Here is a 15,565-nt window from a genome sequence, read left to right on the forward strand (position 1 = left end):
GACGGGACGGGGGTTATAAGGACGGAGAGGAGGCGTGGTCAGGGGCCACGCCGAGGAGGCGAGGGCCGCACTGAAGCGGCAAGGAGGCTTGCGCACCTCCCGGCCGCCCCGCCACACGTGGCCGTGCGGCCCCTGCCCTCCGCCAAATGCGGGCCGCATTCCACGCCGCCTCGTCACCACCAGCCAGCCCGCTCGCCCCAGTCTGCAGACCTCGCGCTGCTCATACCTGGTTTGCATCCGCGTCCGCACCCGCACCACTACCTCTATTGCTCTGCCCAGCGACGCGCACGGCGTGCCTGCATCCTCGCGTGTGCTCCCTCTGGCGAGGGCTGGTCACCAGCCGCGCGTGGCGGTGCGCCTCCTGAGAAACAAGGTTTTCTCCTTGCACCATCACGTGCCGCCCCTTGCTTGTCCGCGACGCGCGCATACTACGCCTCAGGCCAAGCCCCATTCGGCTCCTACAGATCGTACTGTGCCGCCACCACCTCCGCGTACTTCTGTAACTACCGCGGCTTGCGGCCGGCAGCACTGCACCGCCCAGAGCTGGCAGACTGGAGGACGGCCGCGCGCGGATCGAGGTGGCGTGGCGTGTGACGGCCCCCGCAAATCCGGGACCAACAGGCCCGCGAAAATTCTGCAGGCCGCTTCTGCAAGGGCTGGCGGCTTAGGCCACGACGCGTCGAGGTGCGTCCCCGACGCGTTCGCGACGTGTCTACGGCGCACCTCACGCGTCCCGCGCGGTCCCCGTCCGCCTCAGCGCCCTGCGGACCTGCGTGCCACGCTGCCCGCGCCCACTTGCGGTCCTGGTCGCACCATCACATCTCTCGCGTCGTAGTTCATCACCCAAGTCCCACCTCGCCTGATCTTCGTCCCACTGCGACACCCCCTTCCCTCCCCCTCTCTTCCTCCTCATCTCCTCCCCCTTCCTCCTCGCTTCTCCCCTCCCATGGCACAGCCCTCAGGCGCGCAGGTCTCGGCCGCCTCCGCAACCCTCGCCCTCCCTGCCGGCGACGACGTCCAAACCATCTACTATCTCTACAGCATCGCGGCCGGCCACGAGCCCGCCCCGCCTAATCTGCGTCTCGATGCCTACTCACGCATCCTCGCCTACTCCCGTCCCGCCGCCGATGTCCGCGCACGCTCCCTCGCTAGCTCCTTCATCCCCGACCTCTTTGCTGGCTTCGCCGATAGCCCTGCGGTCGCCTCCCGCGCGGTTGAGAGCATGATCGACTTCTGCGAGGACACAAATGCAAAGCTTCGCATCGACGCCATCCGCCGGCTGCCAGCTGTTGCGTCCCACTCAAAGTCCGATGCTGACAAGGTCGTCCTCGTCGACATCCTCGTGCAGCTGCTCCAGGCTACTGCTGCCCCCGAGCTGGCCGCCGTACGCTCAAGTCTGCAGCAGATCGCAACACTACTACCTGACATCACGGCCCGCCAGGTCTGGACCCTTGCCTCCGCCGAGTCAGAGCCTGTGCTGCAAAAGATCGCTCTTAACTGGATCGTCTCCTCCGGTGCGAGTCTTCTCTCCGCTTCGGACGTCTTTCTCACCTCTGCCGTGACTGTGCTGCGGAAGGTCTCTTCTCTCGACACCATCAAGACCATACTCCCTGCCGCCTCCACCGCCCTCACTGCCCGCAGCGCCAAACACTCTGACTCTGTCCCGCGGCACGCCACCGAGCTTCTTGACGTCCTTGTCTCGAAGATCCCGACCCCATTTGCAGATACTTCCGCCGTCGCAGACTATGTGGCCTTCCTCTCCACCTCTGTCACTCCCCTCTTCAAGGTACGCCATTTCCCCCGTCTCGGCGCAGCATTGCGGAACCTAATCAGCCATCGTCCTCGTCCTTCAGTTTCATGCATCCGCAAATTCACTCCTCAAGTTCCTCGCCACAACTGCCACTCCCGCGCTTCTCGACAGCAACGTCACTGCGACACCTACAATCAGAACACTTCTGCGCCTCGCCGTCGAGTCCGTCGCCACCGTCCCCGCTAGCCCTGAGGTCAGCATCTTCATCCCCAAGCTCAAAGACCTCGCTATCTGGCAAGCCGGCAAGCTCCCCGACCCCGCCGCCGCTGCGACCCCTACAGCCGCCCCGACAACGGACTGGCTGATCGTCGAGCCACTTTGTATCGCCTTATACATCGCTATCCGGCGCACGCCCTCATACCCTCTATCTACAGATGCATCCACAGACCTTACACCCGCGCTGCGGTCGATATGCTTCAATGCGCAAATCGACGCGCCAATCCTGCGCAAACAGCAGGCGGCAGCTACAGAAGATGTCGCAGTGGAGACGCTACGTCTCGCGTGCGCGAACGTGCTCGAGATTACAAGGGAAATGCTCAAACTTCCTGCACTGCGCTCGCAGACGCCGCCGGCGATCAAGTTCTCGTGGCGGCCGCGGACAGTACCTGCTGCGCCGGCACAGCCCAAATCCGCCATCGCCGTAGCGACTGGTCCCGCGGCCGAGTCCAAGCGCGCCAAAAAGCGGAAAGTAACTGTAGCTGCTGCTGCTGCTGCCAGCGCCAGCGCCACGCCCGCCGCCTCTGCCACTGCTCCAGGACCGTCGCCAAGTGCGCCAACAGAACCAAAGTCCAAGAAGTCGAAGAAGTGGAAACAGAAATAGCTGTCTCAGAAGATGGGTAGCTAGCTGTATTATCTTGTAATTATATATGTACCCATCAGTGTGCTCTTCGCCCAGATCCTGCGGCACTTCCACCAGCCTGAATGCTCCGCATCAACACGCCCACATGCAATTGCATCTCGCTCTTGCGTGCTGACTTCCCCATCGCCTCCCCGCCTGCAAGCGTCTGCACCTCCCCTTCCTCTCCCACGTAGGCAACCACCGTGTGTGGCGAGACCACTTCCCCCGTGCGCACGACTACCCCCGGCGCGATATGTACGCAGTCGCCGATGCGCGCGCCTCGCTGGATGTGTGCGTGTGCTCCGATGTGGCAGAACTTGCCGATGGTCGTGTCCGCGCTGATCCGCGCGGCGGGCTCGATGTGCGTGTAGTCTCCCACGCTGATTGCAGCGGTGCGGGTAAGGTCGAGTTCGAACGTGCACATGTCTGACACGATGCAATACTCGCCAATCGTGATCTTCGTGGCTACGGCCGTCGAAGTTGCTCCCGGCGCCGCGATGGTGGCGATTTGCAGCCGCGGGTTGATCACGGAATGCGCGCCGACAACAAGCACAAAGTCCTCCGGTGATATCGCATCATCTGCAAATACATGTTCAGACACAAATGCGGAGTCGTGAGCTTCTAGGCTCTGCGGGGAGATCATTCGCGGCGTGACCCAACGCGGGTAAACGCGTCACGAACGCGTCCGCGCCGTTCCTCCCATTTCTCACTTCCCCTCCATCTTCCCCCTCTCCACATCCCCACCACACCACTAGCACGCCACTACAATGCCGGCGAACCCGGACATTACCTTTGCCGATCGCTCCGATGAAGCCGGTTTTGTCTCCTTCTTCCGCGGACTCCCTAGCTCCGAAGACCCAAACCTCATTCGCGTCTTTGCCCGCGGCGACTACTATACCTGCCACGGCGCCGACGCGCTCTACGTCGCCCAGAACGTGTACCGCACGCTCACGGTTCTCAAATACCTCGGCGGTGGTCACAATTCCCATGACGGCCTACCAAGCTGCACGCTGTCGCCCGCCGTGTTTGCAAACTTCATCCGCGACGCTCTGCTCACCCGTGGCTTGAAGATCGACATCTACACCTCATCCGGACGCAACAACTGGACCGTCACCAAGCAGGCGTCGCCGGGAAATATTCAGGCGGTAGATGATATTCTCTCATCTGGATCGACCGCCGCGCCTGTCGTCGTCGCCGTGCGCGTCGCGTCCAAAGCGGACGCCAAAGTCGTGGGTGTGTGCTTTGCGGACGCCTCGGCGCGCGAACTCGGCGTGTCCGAGTTTGTCGACAACGAGCTCTTTTCGAACCTCGAGAGCTTGATCATCCAGCTTGGCGTCAAGGAACTCCTCGTTCCGCAAGACACGTCAGAGAACAAGCAAAACTACGATCTGAAGAAGGTCCGCGGCATCGCTGACCGCTGTGGCGTGGTGATCACGGAACGCAAGTCATCCGAGTTTGGTGCGCGCGACATTGAACAAGACCTGACCCGCCTTCTCGGCGGCGGCGATAACGACGCAGCATCCGCCGCTACTACTGCCGCGACCTTACTCCCACAGACCGGCCTGAAGACCGCGATGCAAGCCGCGGCCTGCCTCGTGCGCTATCTCGGTCTCATGTCAGACTCGTCTAATTTCGGCAACTACACGCTCTTCCAGCACGACCTCTCGCAGTACATGAAACTCGACGCGTCGGCTGTGCGTGCGCTGAATCTGATGCCTGGACCCCGTGACGGTGCGAAGAACATGAGTTTGTACGGCTTACTCAACAAAACCAAGACCGCAGGTGGGGCACGCTTGCTCGCGCAGTGGCTGAAGCAGCCGCTTATGGACCTCGCGGAGATCGAGCAGCGGCACGCGCTCGTGGGCGTGTTCGTGGAGGACACGCAGCTGCGCCAGGCGATGCAAGAGGAGCATCTTCGTGCCATCCCAGATATGCATCGCGTCGCGAAGAAGTTCCAGCGCGGCGCTGCGGGACTTGAGGATGTCGTGCGCGTGTACCAGATGCTCGTGAGGCTACCGGACTTGATCGATGCGTTAGGCGAGGCAGGAGACGCTAGCGACGACGTGATTAGCGAGGTATACACAGACAAGCTTACAGAGTATAACAACGGTTTACAAAAGCTCGTCGAGCTAGTCGAGACGACTGTTGACCTCGACGCGCTCGAGCAGCACCATGAGTTCACCATCAAGCCCGAGTTCGACGAGTCGCTCAAAGAAGCACATGACAAGATTGCCACACTGCGTGATGAGATGCAAGACGAGCACGTGCGCGTGGGCGACGAGCTCGGCATGGAGCCAGATAAGAAGCTCAAGCTCGAGCAGCACTCTGTCTACGGCTGGTGTCTCCGCCTGACCCGCAACGACGCGGCCTGCCTCCGCGGGAAACGCAACTATCACGAGCTGTCGACGCAGAAAACTGGCGTCTTCTTCACCACCCCGGTGCTGCGCGACCTTGCGACAGCGTACACGGACATGTCGACGTCATATCACCGCATGCAGAGCGGTCTCATCAAGGAAGTCGTCGCGGTTGCAAGCACGTATTGCGGTATGCTCGAGAAACTCGGTGCGTCGATAGCGCATTTGGACGTCATTGTCAGCTTCGCACACGTCTCTGCAACCGCGCCGACACCCTTCGTACGTCCGCGGATGCATCCCCGAGGAACCGGCAGCACGGTCCTTCGCGCGGCACGGCACCCGTGTATGGAAGCGCAGGACGACATGACATTCATTCCCAACGATGTCGAACTCGTGCGCGGGAAATCCGAGTTTGCAGTGATCACCGGCCCCAATATGGGCGGTAAATCCACATACATCCGCCAAGTGGGCGTTATTGCTTTGCTCGCTCAGGCGGGTTGCTTCGTGCCATGCGAAGACGATGCGGAACTCTGCATCTTTGACTGTATCCTCGCGCGCGTCGGCGCGGGCGATTCGCAACTCAAAGGAGTGTCCACATTCATGGCGGAGATGCTTGAGACCGCCGCGATTCTCAAGTCAGCGACGCGGGAGAGTTTGATTATCATCGACGAACTCGGTCGCGGTACGTCGACGTATGACGGCTTCGGCCTCGCGTGGGCTATATCGCAACACATCGTGAAGGAAATTAAATGCTTCGGTCTCTTTGCGACACATTTCCACGAACTCACGGGACTTTCCGAGATGTATCCGCAGGTCCAGAACCTCCACGTCGTCGCCCACGTGGACGCTTCAACCGAGACCACCTCTTCCGGCGGCAGCAAGGAGATCACATTGTTATACAAAGTTGAGCCCGGTGTCAGTGATCAGTCTTTCGGCATCCACGTTGCAGAGCTCGTACGATTTCCGGAGAAAGTCATCCGTATGGCGAAGCGCAAGGCCGCAGAGCTTGAAGACGTGTCTGGTGGTGCTGCTTCTTCCTCATCCGAGGACGCGTCGCGCGCGACAAAGTGCTCAAAGAGCGAAATCGAAGAAGGGTCGGAGTTGTTGCGTTCGATTCTGCAAGAATGGCGCCAGCGGACGAGTGCAACTGATGAAGAGCACCAAGTGGATCAGAAGTGGCTGATCAGCGAGTTCAAGGCGGTCATTGAGTCGTCTGAGTACAAGGACAAACTGAAAGCGAGCACCTTCGTCCAGGAAGTCCTTGCTCTCTAATCACATAACATGTTCTACGGGATTGTACAATAGGCGCGATAGAAATAAACAAAAAACTATGCACGATGCATTTCTAGCACATCTAAACTATCTTATATGTACACCGCCGCCGCCACTGTCTCATGTCTGCCCCCCAAGCGCGATCTGCACGTCCTTGTACAAGTCGACTAGTGTCGCCGCGCTCCAAGCCTGCGTCGGCGAGGAATCATTACACAGTTCGCTGTTTTTGTTTGTAAGCTCCGTGAGCCCCGCCCACATGCTCTCCCGGATCCACCGCTCATGACCTTGAAGCCGGAGATGGATTTGCTGCAGCGTCTCCACGCGCTCGAGCGCCGTAGTTTTGCGGAGGAGATCGAAATGTAAAAACGCGCGGAGAAAGAAGCCTGTGCACCATAGCCACTCTGGGCCCTGGTGGTAGTTCCTGCCTTTTGCGGTACGGAAGTCGGTCGAGTCTTCGGAGTTGTTGTAATACGGTCGGTAATTCAGATCCGTTGGATCCAGCGTCGCCATGCCCACCGGTCCGCGGATCGTAGTGTCCGCAATCGCAATCGCACCGAGCGCGTGTTCCGGCGTGAACAGCTCCGGCGCGACGGTCATCGCGATCGCGAAATTCGGTCGCAGTTCGTAGTCCTCATACTCCTTGCCGGAGCGGTACAAGTCCTTGTAAATACCACGCCGATTCACGCACGCCTTGGTCACGACATAGTTGTCATCGTCGGCGGGATCCAAAGGGACATAGTATACCTTCTCAAAGTTGGCCTGCACAATTGCCTCCCACTCCTCAAACGTCACTGTCTTCGCGCCATTCTCCGTTGTGACCGAGTCGTACTTGAACAGCTTCGCCGCACGCAGCTCATTCACCCACCGCAGTGCGCTTTTCAACATTCCCGAGATCTCAACCGCCGCACCATCCCGCGGTGTGCCGGGCCATCCCTTATTTCCCGCGCGGTCAGACTCGCCCATCTTGTCCATCCACGTGCCGCAGTTCCACTGATTGCCACCAAAAATCAGTCCGTTACTCCAGTCGACAGAGATATCGATGTTGAATCCTTCGTCCTTCATCTGCATATCTAGTTCCCTGCCGGCGTTCCATTCCCGAAAGTGCAGGCCCTCGGCATGGCGCTGGAAGATTTCTTGGATGATATCTTCCAACGACGTACTGTAGCTGTACGCTCTTGGATCATCCCACTCCACAAACGTGTCGTCAAGCGGAAACCGCCGCTTCACCTGCTCCGACAGGATCTTCTCTCCGTTGGGCACAAGCTTCACGTAATCCTGCACGTTCTGTAAAAAGAACCATACGGAGTCACGCGAGTTGTACCGCGGTCTGCGACCCGCATCCAGCAGGTTTGGAATCATACCATGCTTCAGCACCGACGCGAATGCAAGAATATGCGCCTTCGCCTCCTCGTACCGACCCGGCACGATCAACAAGCCCCGCAATGACAAAAAAACATCGCGGCCCCAACACCGCATATAGTCCCGGCTGAAATGCGGCAGACCAGCCGCCATGCATGGTACGTTCTCCGCCGGAATCAACGACGTACTCTTAACCACGCCGACCATCTGCACGGAACACAAAAACAGTGCCTGCAGGAACTCATGCGACTTTGTAAACTCCGCGCCGAGCAGCTCCTTCGCGCGCTGTCGACATGCGCCGTGCGCCGCTTGTAGCACCATCGCAAAGTACCGCGGAAGCAGGAACGAGGGAACCTTCCGAATGGCGCTGAATCGTGACTGGAACCACTCTTCCAGCGGGCGGATGTTGGGAAAGTTCTTAGCGTGCTTGTCAAGACGGTAGTGCACGTAGTCCAGCGGCCACTGTCCCTGTCGGAGATGCTCGCACAGCGGATGCGACAGATCGTTCTTGGAGATGATCTGCGTGAACGGAGACATGAATCCTTGCAGACCGGCGTATACCAGCGGCCCAAAGTTCGGCACCACATACACGCCATCTTGGCCATCAGAGAGATCACGTTCCTCAGCGTCGCATCTGTACATGAGAAAGTTCAGGTCAATCAAGTTCAGATCCTTGACGGCCTCTACGGCGCCAGAGACAACAAAATCATCCACGCTCTCCTCCGCACTCGGAATCCAGGTGCGGATGAGCGCGATCGATCCCGGAGGGAAGTTGTCTGGTAGCGTGATGCTCGTCTGGTTGTGCATTGAGTCGTACGTAACTGTCGGTGCTTGCAAGTCCACGACCTCGACCGGAACGCCAGTCAGCTGTGTGTCGGAGTGCTTGTACTCGCCCCTCTTGACAAGAGATGAGGACAAAACCGCACGAGCAAAAGTACCCTGCAACACCACTGGACCAAGGCGTTGCTCTGAATAACCATCATTGAACTTCGTGTGCGCAATCAAAAACCAACCCTTTCCCTTGCGCGGATTCACGCGATGCACGGTGATGAAAGATCCCTCATGATGCACATGCATTTCCTCAGCGCCGTTTTTGCCGGTATACTCGTGCACATCGTTGAGCACCTTCTTAATCGACCCAATGCCGTTATCAAAAGTGTAGCTTCGCTTCTCGTTTACGAGATCAAGTAAATGTGGATAGCACTCGTCGTATCCCAGCACCGAACCAGTGGCACAAGAACACATCGCGACAAGCGCGGCGTTGGGCAAAGTATCCTCGACTGTGCGCTTCTGCGTTGGCGTCTCATTGTCGTGCGTGCAATCCATAAACAGCGCGTGCACATGCGATGACGACACTGGCTTATCAGGTGTCAGATTTACCGCCGTAAGACTACCGACCGGCTGCCCACCGTGTCTGTGCACAAGTCGCGAGAGCTCGGACTCAGACCAGGCCTGCATCGCTTCGCGGATGAGACTGTTGATTCCAAGACGCTCGACAAACAACTTGTCCATGTCCTCCGAACCAGTGAACAGCTCGGCGACGACATACAGATCCGGGTTGACCTTGCGCGCGCAGTCCAGCAGATACTCACCGACATTCAGCGGCGTCGAGTGACAGTTGTCGATTCTGAACGCGTGGAAATGCTTCGCGCATATCTCCGTGTACTTACGCATGTGCTCCCACAGGTATGGCGAGTCTTCGGGCGAACGGCCGTATCTCAGCTTTACACAATCGCCCCAGGCAATCACTTCGCGTCGCAAGTAAGCTTTGGAGTGCGAGCTAGCAAAATCAATCAACGGGTTTCCATTCCAGATCCAGCCATTGTTCGCAAGTCCAATCGTCTCCCCATCGACTTGCACTCGCGTGAAATACGCATCTGCAAGTGGCGACTTTGCGTTGATCTCGCCAGCGCGAGGACCGTGCTCGTCTAATCTGATATATTTGATCCGATTAAATAGCTGCTCGAGTATCTCGCCGGCGTCGTTATCGTACTCGCGATAGAGCGGCAAATTTATCTCATCCATGATCTTGGCGGCTTCAGCGCGTACGCGCGCCACGTCGACGCCGTCGGGGAGCAAAGCCTTCAAAATACCGGCAAACACAATGGGGTCGAGTGTCTTTCTGAAACGGACTCCAAGGCGATTGAACCGGCGCGCAGCGCGGTCCTTAACGTATGTGCAGAGATCATCGAATGACAGGTTCTCTGGCACTGGCGTCGCCCGTGTCTCCGGCTTCTTGAATGCCTCGACGATCTTCTCGGTAGTACTCACGACGTCGACAACATAAAACTCCCATAGTCGAAGCGCACCAAGAACATGAATCTTGATGCCGTCCATAATCTTGAGCAGATCATCCATATTGCGGAGTATTGTCGGCAGACCCAATGACCGCAGCGATCTCGAGAACGCGACCAGGGCCTCGTCGAGCTCATACGCCGCATGCAGATGCGGCGCGGTCTTGACGCTGTACCCTGCCTCCGGGTGCTCACGCAGCCATGCGGAGTTGCTCGCTGTGTGGTTCCACACGACGTCGGTCATAGACAACAGATGGTGCTTGTCGCGCATGCTCGAGACAAGCGCCTCGATATCGGTAAGGCCGTTCGTGAATATCTCAGGGTCGAACTCGTGTTGGTCATAGATTGAGTACGGCGAGTTACTGTCCCCGCGATACTGCAACGGAGTGAAGTGGACCATGTTGTAGCCCTTCGCTCTAATCATTCCGAGCTTGTCGTCCCACGTCGAGAACGGTCCCATCCATTTCGAGACGACGGATTGTATCGTCAATGCATCCAGCGGCAGCGGACTATCGTCCAAAGTGAATCGCGGAGCGACAGTGAAATGGTAGCGCGCTGAGATTGATTTTGTCGTCGATAGCGGGGCCAAGAAGGCATTGAGTGGCAGATATGTCAAATAGAACGCATAAGCGCCAGGCTTGGTGATTTTGATATCTGTGCTGCACGAAGCGTGGAATCCCGGGCAAATCCTAGCAGCGCATTAACATTTGTCCGAGCCCCGTCACTTGCAAGCACTTACTTGTGTGGGTAGAACGTCTCGCGGTCAAACTCGATATCGTCGCTTGGAGGCACATTGCACCACAGCGTGCCGTCGCGGGAGACGAGGGAGATGGACGAGATCTGAAAGCGCAGGAGATACGGCTCATATGGCGATGGTAGAGAAATAAAGGTACCGGAGCCAACGGGGCTTGGAGCGCCGACATCGGAGAGGGGAAGCAGGTACGTCTGCAGAGCAGCCGTGCCACTCTTCACAATCTCGGAGCCCATTATAGTTTAGGACTGAGGAGCCGGTTAGTTCTAAGAGGTGAATAAAAAGTGGACCGTCTTCACCTTTCGACGGTACCGTCAGCAACGATAACCCAGAATCAAAAGCGTCTATGATCAGAGAGATGAATGATCGAAGGCGAAGGGGACTTTTGAGTATGCGAGCGTCAACGTAGGACGAGGCAACCAGCAAAACACAACTGCCGTGGAAAGAACAGCTGTCGATGCAGATCTGTTCGGAGAGACAGCGGAAGGATGTATGGGATCAGCAGCTGTTCGCGATGACGCGGGATGTAGATCGCTACTTGCCGGCGAGGCGGGTTAATTGGGAACAAAGTTGTGCGGCGTCGGTGAGTTGGATCCCGTTGTCACTTGATCTTAGCTTTTTCATGCATGATGTCGCATCTGTTTCTCCTTCACCGTCTACATTTACAACACGAACTCCGAATCTAGCTATATACTATACATACACGCTCACTGCTCACTGCTCATGTAAACAAGTGCAGCCAACTGAAGCCCACGAAGCTACCAATGATTCCAAATGAACAGTAGGTGCTCATGAGCATTAGTCGCAGAAACTCCATCTCACGGAGCACGGGAATCCGGTCATACAGAGCCACAAATATTAACAACGGAATGAATCCGAGCAGGAACAAGCGCGCAAGTCTATCGAGTAGAAATACCCGCCGAGTGGTGCGCACAGGCGCGAGATCGTCAAACACATTGTAGAATGCAAAGATCCATGCAAACGTGTAGAGATACTTGATGAGTGCTTCCGCGGACGTAAAGATTAATGGGAACAGACTGATGTAGCCCGAGACTGTGAGGACATAGAAAGGCAGGAGATAGCGTCTGTCACTAAGTGCCAGGAAACTGAACGGCATGATGACGAGTAGAATGGCCTTCTCGTGAACGTGCCATCCAAACAGAAATGACGCGTATCCGCAGAGTGTCAACGAGCTGACAAACTTGTCGTGCGTCGGCTTGAGTGCGAGCGGAATCAGGCATATCTACAAGGCGTCAATACCTGTTCAACAGAGGAAGAAGTGTGTTCATACCCATTGGTAAAATGACGTGAATAAGAACGTTGTTCGCGGCGCTATGTCGGGAAGAACATTGAACGACGACACACCGACCAATCCTCGTGTAGCACTAGATGTGTCTTCGGCATAGGCGACGCTATTGAAGAATCTGCGGAAGACTGGAGAAGGCATTAGCATTCCGCTCAGAGGTACACATCTGCAAGACAAACGTACATGCAAATAGTACGCGGTCGGTCGCAGAGTACAGTGCCCAGACATTAGGCGCCCAGTACGCGTGACACAATCCGCGCGAAAATGGAAACAAGCGCGACAGCACTTGTGGTATTTGTTGAAGGTAGATAAACGGTCCAAACGCAACTAAGGCCACACCAATGACCGAAAAACCGAGTATAATGCAGTTTCTCCACTGGATTACTATAGAGAAAGTCAGTTCTGAGTAAAACTCGACTGCAAGCTGTACATACCGGAAAGAACGCCGTTGGTCTTAAATTTCCCAAAATCAAGGCAATAATTTCTGAGAAGGTACACAAAATATGCCGGTGCGAGATAGAGGAATATATGCTTAAAGCACAAGAGCACCGCGAAGAGCGTAGCTCCTTGCAGCGTCTTTCCCTGCTGCAGCATAACGAGCGAAAACACGAGAATTCCAAACAGCATGGCATTGTACTGAAAGTGAATACTGTCGACAATCAAGAAGCCCGGAGAGAAGTAGATTGACATGGCGATTGCATATGCGCGTGGCCGCGCATTGCCCGCTGTGGGCGAAGAGAGCTTGACGTAGCTCTGGAGCGCGTAGACAAGCACGATCTCTGAGGCAATGACGGATGCGCGCTGGAAGTACACAGTAGCGGTGCTTGCATAGTTGAGGTTGCTGATGACGAGCATCTGGGGGTCGACGTAGGCAGCGGCTTGGGACAGGAGCCATTCGAAGTATGCGAAGAACGGGGGGTAGTCAAGTGTCCATTCTGAAGTTTTCTGGGAGTGTTAAGACAATGAGTGTATGCAGAGCACAAAAGTAGTAATACCTCATAGTACCACTCACGCAGCGGCAGGGAGTGCGTTATAGCGAGCCAGTTCCGGTGCACTTCAAAGTCGGTTGATCTGCTGCAGTGAGAGTTAGCACCCGATGTTATACGCAATGGAACAGGAAAACATACTAAGCAGGAAACAAAAGCACCTTAAAGCACATGGACGCCACGACGGCGTGCCGCAGCGCAGGGAGGAGCAGGACGCGGTCGGCGAAGCCCATTACGGGTGTCGGTGAGCAGGTCGTCGTTGGCGAGTCAAGCCGAGGTCGACACGCTGTCTGGGAGTGAGTGGGAGTAGGATAGAGTTCAGGGGTCAACATAAACGCACAATTCCTGCGTGTTTACGCCTAAAAAGCGCAGGCGCTGCGGCTCTCAGTTTGTCTGAGGATGTTCGCTTCGTGGCCACTCCTACCGGGCGCGAGACTCATCAAGACCTCATAAAAGGCACCCGACTTCCCCCGTCGCTCTCTCTTCCCCGTCCCCACTGCCTCTTTTTCAGTCACCATGGCTATCACCTCCTGGATTCGTACCTTCCCCCTCATGCAGTACCTCGTCTCCTGGGCGCAGGAGCAGTTCATGGCCGTCCTCAAGACCGGGCCTGTCCCGCAGCACATTGCGTTTGTCATGGACGGCAACCGTCGCTTCGCACGTCGTCGCAAGCTCGAGGTCCGCGAGGGCCATTCTGCGGGCTTTGAGAGTCTGTCTTATGTGAGTAGCTACGCATTCTAGTCCGTGGTTCGCGTGCTGATGTACAATCAGATTCTCGAGATGTGCTACCAGGTCGGTATCAAGGTCGTGACCGTCTACGCGTTCTCAATCGAGAACTTCAAGCGTCCGGCCGTTGAGGTTGACGCCCTGATGGAGATTGCGCGTACGAAGCTGTTGCAGATTATCCACCATGGCGACCTTGCGGATCGGTTTGGTATCTCCATCCGAGTTCTCGGCCAGCGCAGCATGATTCCCTCGGACGTGCTTGCCGCCGTCGACAAGTGTACTGAGATGACCAAGCACAACACTACGTAAGTACACACGCGTTCTGCTATTGCAAAGCCCAATGTTGACCCCGCAGTGCTATTCTGAACATTTGCTTCCCGTATACCTCTCGCGACGACATTGCGACCTCCATGCGCGAAATTGTCGAGCTATCGAAGGAGCACAAGGTAGATCCGAGCCAGATTGACGAGAAGATGCTCGAGCAGCACATGTTCACCAAGGACTGCCCGCCGCTTGACATCCTCGTGCGCACATCCGGTGTGGAGCGCTTATCCGACTTTATGCTCTGGCAGTGTCACCAGGACTGCACGATTGAGTTCGTTGACTGCCTGTGGCCGGAGTTTGAGGCGTGGCGGTTTGGCGCCATCCTGCTCAAGTGGAGCAGATCAAAGTCGATTGAATACCGCAAGAGCGAGCTGGAGCAGGAACAAAAGTTGATTTAAAGTGTATTTGCTGAATTACCTGCTTGTGCTGCACTATGAGTGACGAGAGAGGGACAGGAGTTTGCATTGCTATAGCTTAAGCTGTAACTAGGGAGTAAGAGGAGTCATTGCTAGATTATATAATATAATAGATGTATAGATGTGTTGAGCGGCTACCACTCGGACTTGAAGGCGCCGCGGAGATAGTCGGGGTAGACACGTCCTTTCAGCACGGTTTCCTCGACAATTGCCTTGCAGTGTTTCTGCGGGAGTTAGCGAGTGGATGGCAATTGTGCGCGCAGAGAGACTTACAGGTTCAACACGGCCCATCCAGATGCCGTCACCGTTGCTTCTATAGATCAGCACGTTGCCGGCATACTTGTGGCCGCCGACGTGGGAGACGTAGAAAATTGGCACGCCACCTGGTCGGTCGTCGCCGGCATCTCTGTATAATTCGTGCTCGCGCAGGTTGAATTCGAGCTCCTTCTTGAGGAGAGGGGCGGTGACGCCGCAGCGCTTGTCGCGGGTGCGGTGGGAGCAGATGAGGATCACTGCAGCGTGCTTGCGGTCGCGGATGGTGGCGCCGAGGATTTCGCTGGGGATTTCGGGGGCCTCGCCAGTGGAGGACTGCGCGTGGAGGAGGGAGATGGCGTCAGCAACCTCTGTGGCTACACCAACAGACACATTGGTGGCTTCAATCATCGACGGCAGAATAAGCAGATTAGTCGCCCGTTTCTCGACATCTGTGGACTCGAAGTATCCCGCCGGGGGGTCAAGAGAGGAGTTCGAGACAAGCACGCGTCCGATGTCCTTCGCTGCGGGGCTCCAGTGCGCGAGGGTATTGGACATGCCGTGTTCATCCTCCATACCATGCGTCCAGTCGCTCTTGCCGGTGGCAACGAGCAAATGCATGCGCCAAGGCTTGACGGAACCCCAGAGCGGATCGTCGCGCTCGATCTTGACAGTGGAGGGGAACCGCGTCGTGCAGGTGTCGCACTCAAAGGCACAGCCGTCCTCAGGAACGACGGGTAACGGCACGGAGCCAACCTCGGGCGAGGAGTGGTCGCGGAGACCGAGTTTCTTGAGTAGCCCCATTGTTGGACGGTGACCGGGGGTGTGGGGATGACAATAAGAAAGGAAGACGAGAAGAGAATTTGGGCGGTCCACC

At 56.9% G+C, this 15,565-nt stretch overlaps 7 protein-coding genes across 7 annotated transcripts; 3 read left to right on the forward strand and 4 right to left on the reverse strand.

Annotated features, from left to right (window-relative positions):
* The first annotated feature begins 699 nt into the window (after positions 1–699).
* V1518DRAFT_419555 (uncharacterized protein) lies at positions 700–2,691 on the forward strand. Its single transcript, XM_066904792.1, has 2 exons — positions 700–1,786; positions 1,854–2,691. Exons 1-2 carry the CDS (start codon positions 947–949, stop codon positions 2,628–2,630), a joined length of 1,617 nt encoding a protein of 538 aa, XP_066758452.1. The 5' UTR covers positions 700–946; the 3' UTR covers positions 2,631–2,691.
* On the reverse strand, positions 2,636–3,306 carry V1518DRAFT_419556 (uncharacterized protein). The gene has a single exon (XM_066904793.1). It carries the CDS (start codon positions 3,289–3,291, stop codon positions 2,686–2,688), a length of 606 nt encoding a protein of 201 aa, XP_066758453.1. The 5' UTR covers positions 3,292–3,306; the 3' UTR covers positions 2,636–2,685.
* Positions 3,307–3,346: 40 nt separating this feature from the next.
* On the forward strand, positions 3,347–6,361 carry V1518DRAFT_419557 (muts domain V-domain-containing protein). The gene has a single exon (XM_066904794.1). The coding sequence runs from the start codon at positions 3,416–3,418 to the stop codon at positions 6,272–6,274; it is 2,859 nt and encodes a 952-aa protein (XP_066758454.1). The 5' UTR covers positions 3,347–3,415; the 3' UTR covers positions 6,275–6,361.
* V1518DRAFT_419558 (glucanotransferase domain of glycogen debranching enzyme-domain-containing protein) lies at positions 6,226–11,225 on the reverse strand. Its single transcript, XM_066904795.1, has 3 exons — positions 10,978–11,225; positions 10,667–10,926; positions 6,226–10,616 (listed from the first exon to the last, which is right to left on the reverse strand). Exons 2-3 carry the CDS (start codon positions 10,912–10,914, stop codon positions 6,395–6,397), a joined length of 4,470 nt encoding a protein of 1,489 aa, XP_066758455.1. The 5' UTR covers positions 10,915–10,926; positions 10,978–11,225; the 3' UTR covers positions 6,226–6,394.
* Positions 11,226–11,280: 55 nt separating this feature from the next.
* On the reverse strand, positions 11,281–13,228 carry V1518DRAFT_419562 (glycosyl transferase). The gene is made up of 6 exons (XM_066904796.1): positions 13,112–13,228; positions 12,980–13,058; positions 12,419–12,929; positions 12,168–12,368; positions 11,970–12,112; positions 11,281–11,921 (listed from the first exon to the last, which is right to left on the reverse strand). The coding sequence occupies exons 1-6, from the start codon at positions 13,201–13,203 to the stop codon at positions 11,400–11,402; spliced, it is 1,548 nt and encodes a 515-aa protein (XP_066758456.1). The 5' UTR covers positions 13,204–13,228; the 3' UTR covers positions 11,281–11,399.
* Positions 13,229–13,395: 167 nt separating this feature from the next.
* Positions 13,396–14,567, forward strand: V1518DRAFT_419563 (putative undecaprenyl diphosphate synthase-domain-containing protein). Its single transcript, XM_066904797.1, has 3 exons — positions 13,396–13,690; positions 13,742–14,001; positions 14,052–14,567. The coding sequence occupies exons 1-3, from the start codon at positions 13,487–13,489 to the stop codon at positions 14,416–14,418; spliced, it is 831 nt and encodes a 276-aa protein (XP_066758457.1). The 5' UTR covers positions 13,396–13,486; the 3' UTR covers positions 14,419–14,567.
* Positions 14,404–15,536, reverse strand: V1518DRAFT_419566 (Sucraseferredoxin-like protein). Its single transcript, XM_066904798.1, has 2 exons — positions 14,710–15,536; positions 14,404–14,660 (listed from the first exon to the last, which is right to left on the reverse strand). The coding sequence occupies exons 1-2, from the start codon at positions 15,490–15,492 to the stop codon at positions 14,571–14,573; spliced, it is 873 nt and encodes a 290-aa protein (XP_066758458.1). The 5' UTR covers positions 15,493–15,536; the 3' UTR covers positions 14,404–14,570.
* Positions 15,537–15,565: the final 29 nt, after the last annotated feature.

The sequence above is a fragment of the Limtongia smithiae genome (assembly GCF_038497785.1).
Source record: "Limtongia smithiae strain NRRL Y-17922 unplaced genomic scaffold V1518scaffold_9, whole genome shotgun sequence".
NCBI lineage: Eukaryota > Fungi > Ascomycota > Lipomycetes > Lipomycetales > Lipomycetaceae > Limtongia > Limtongia smithiae.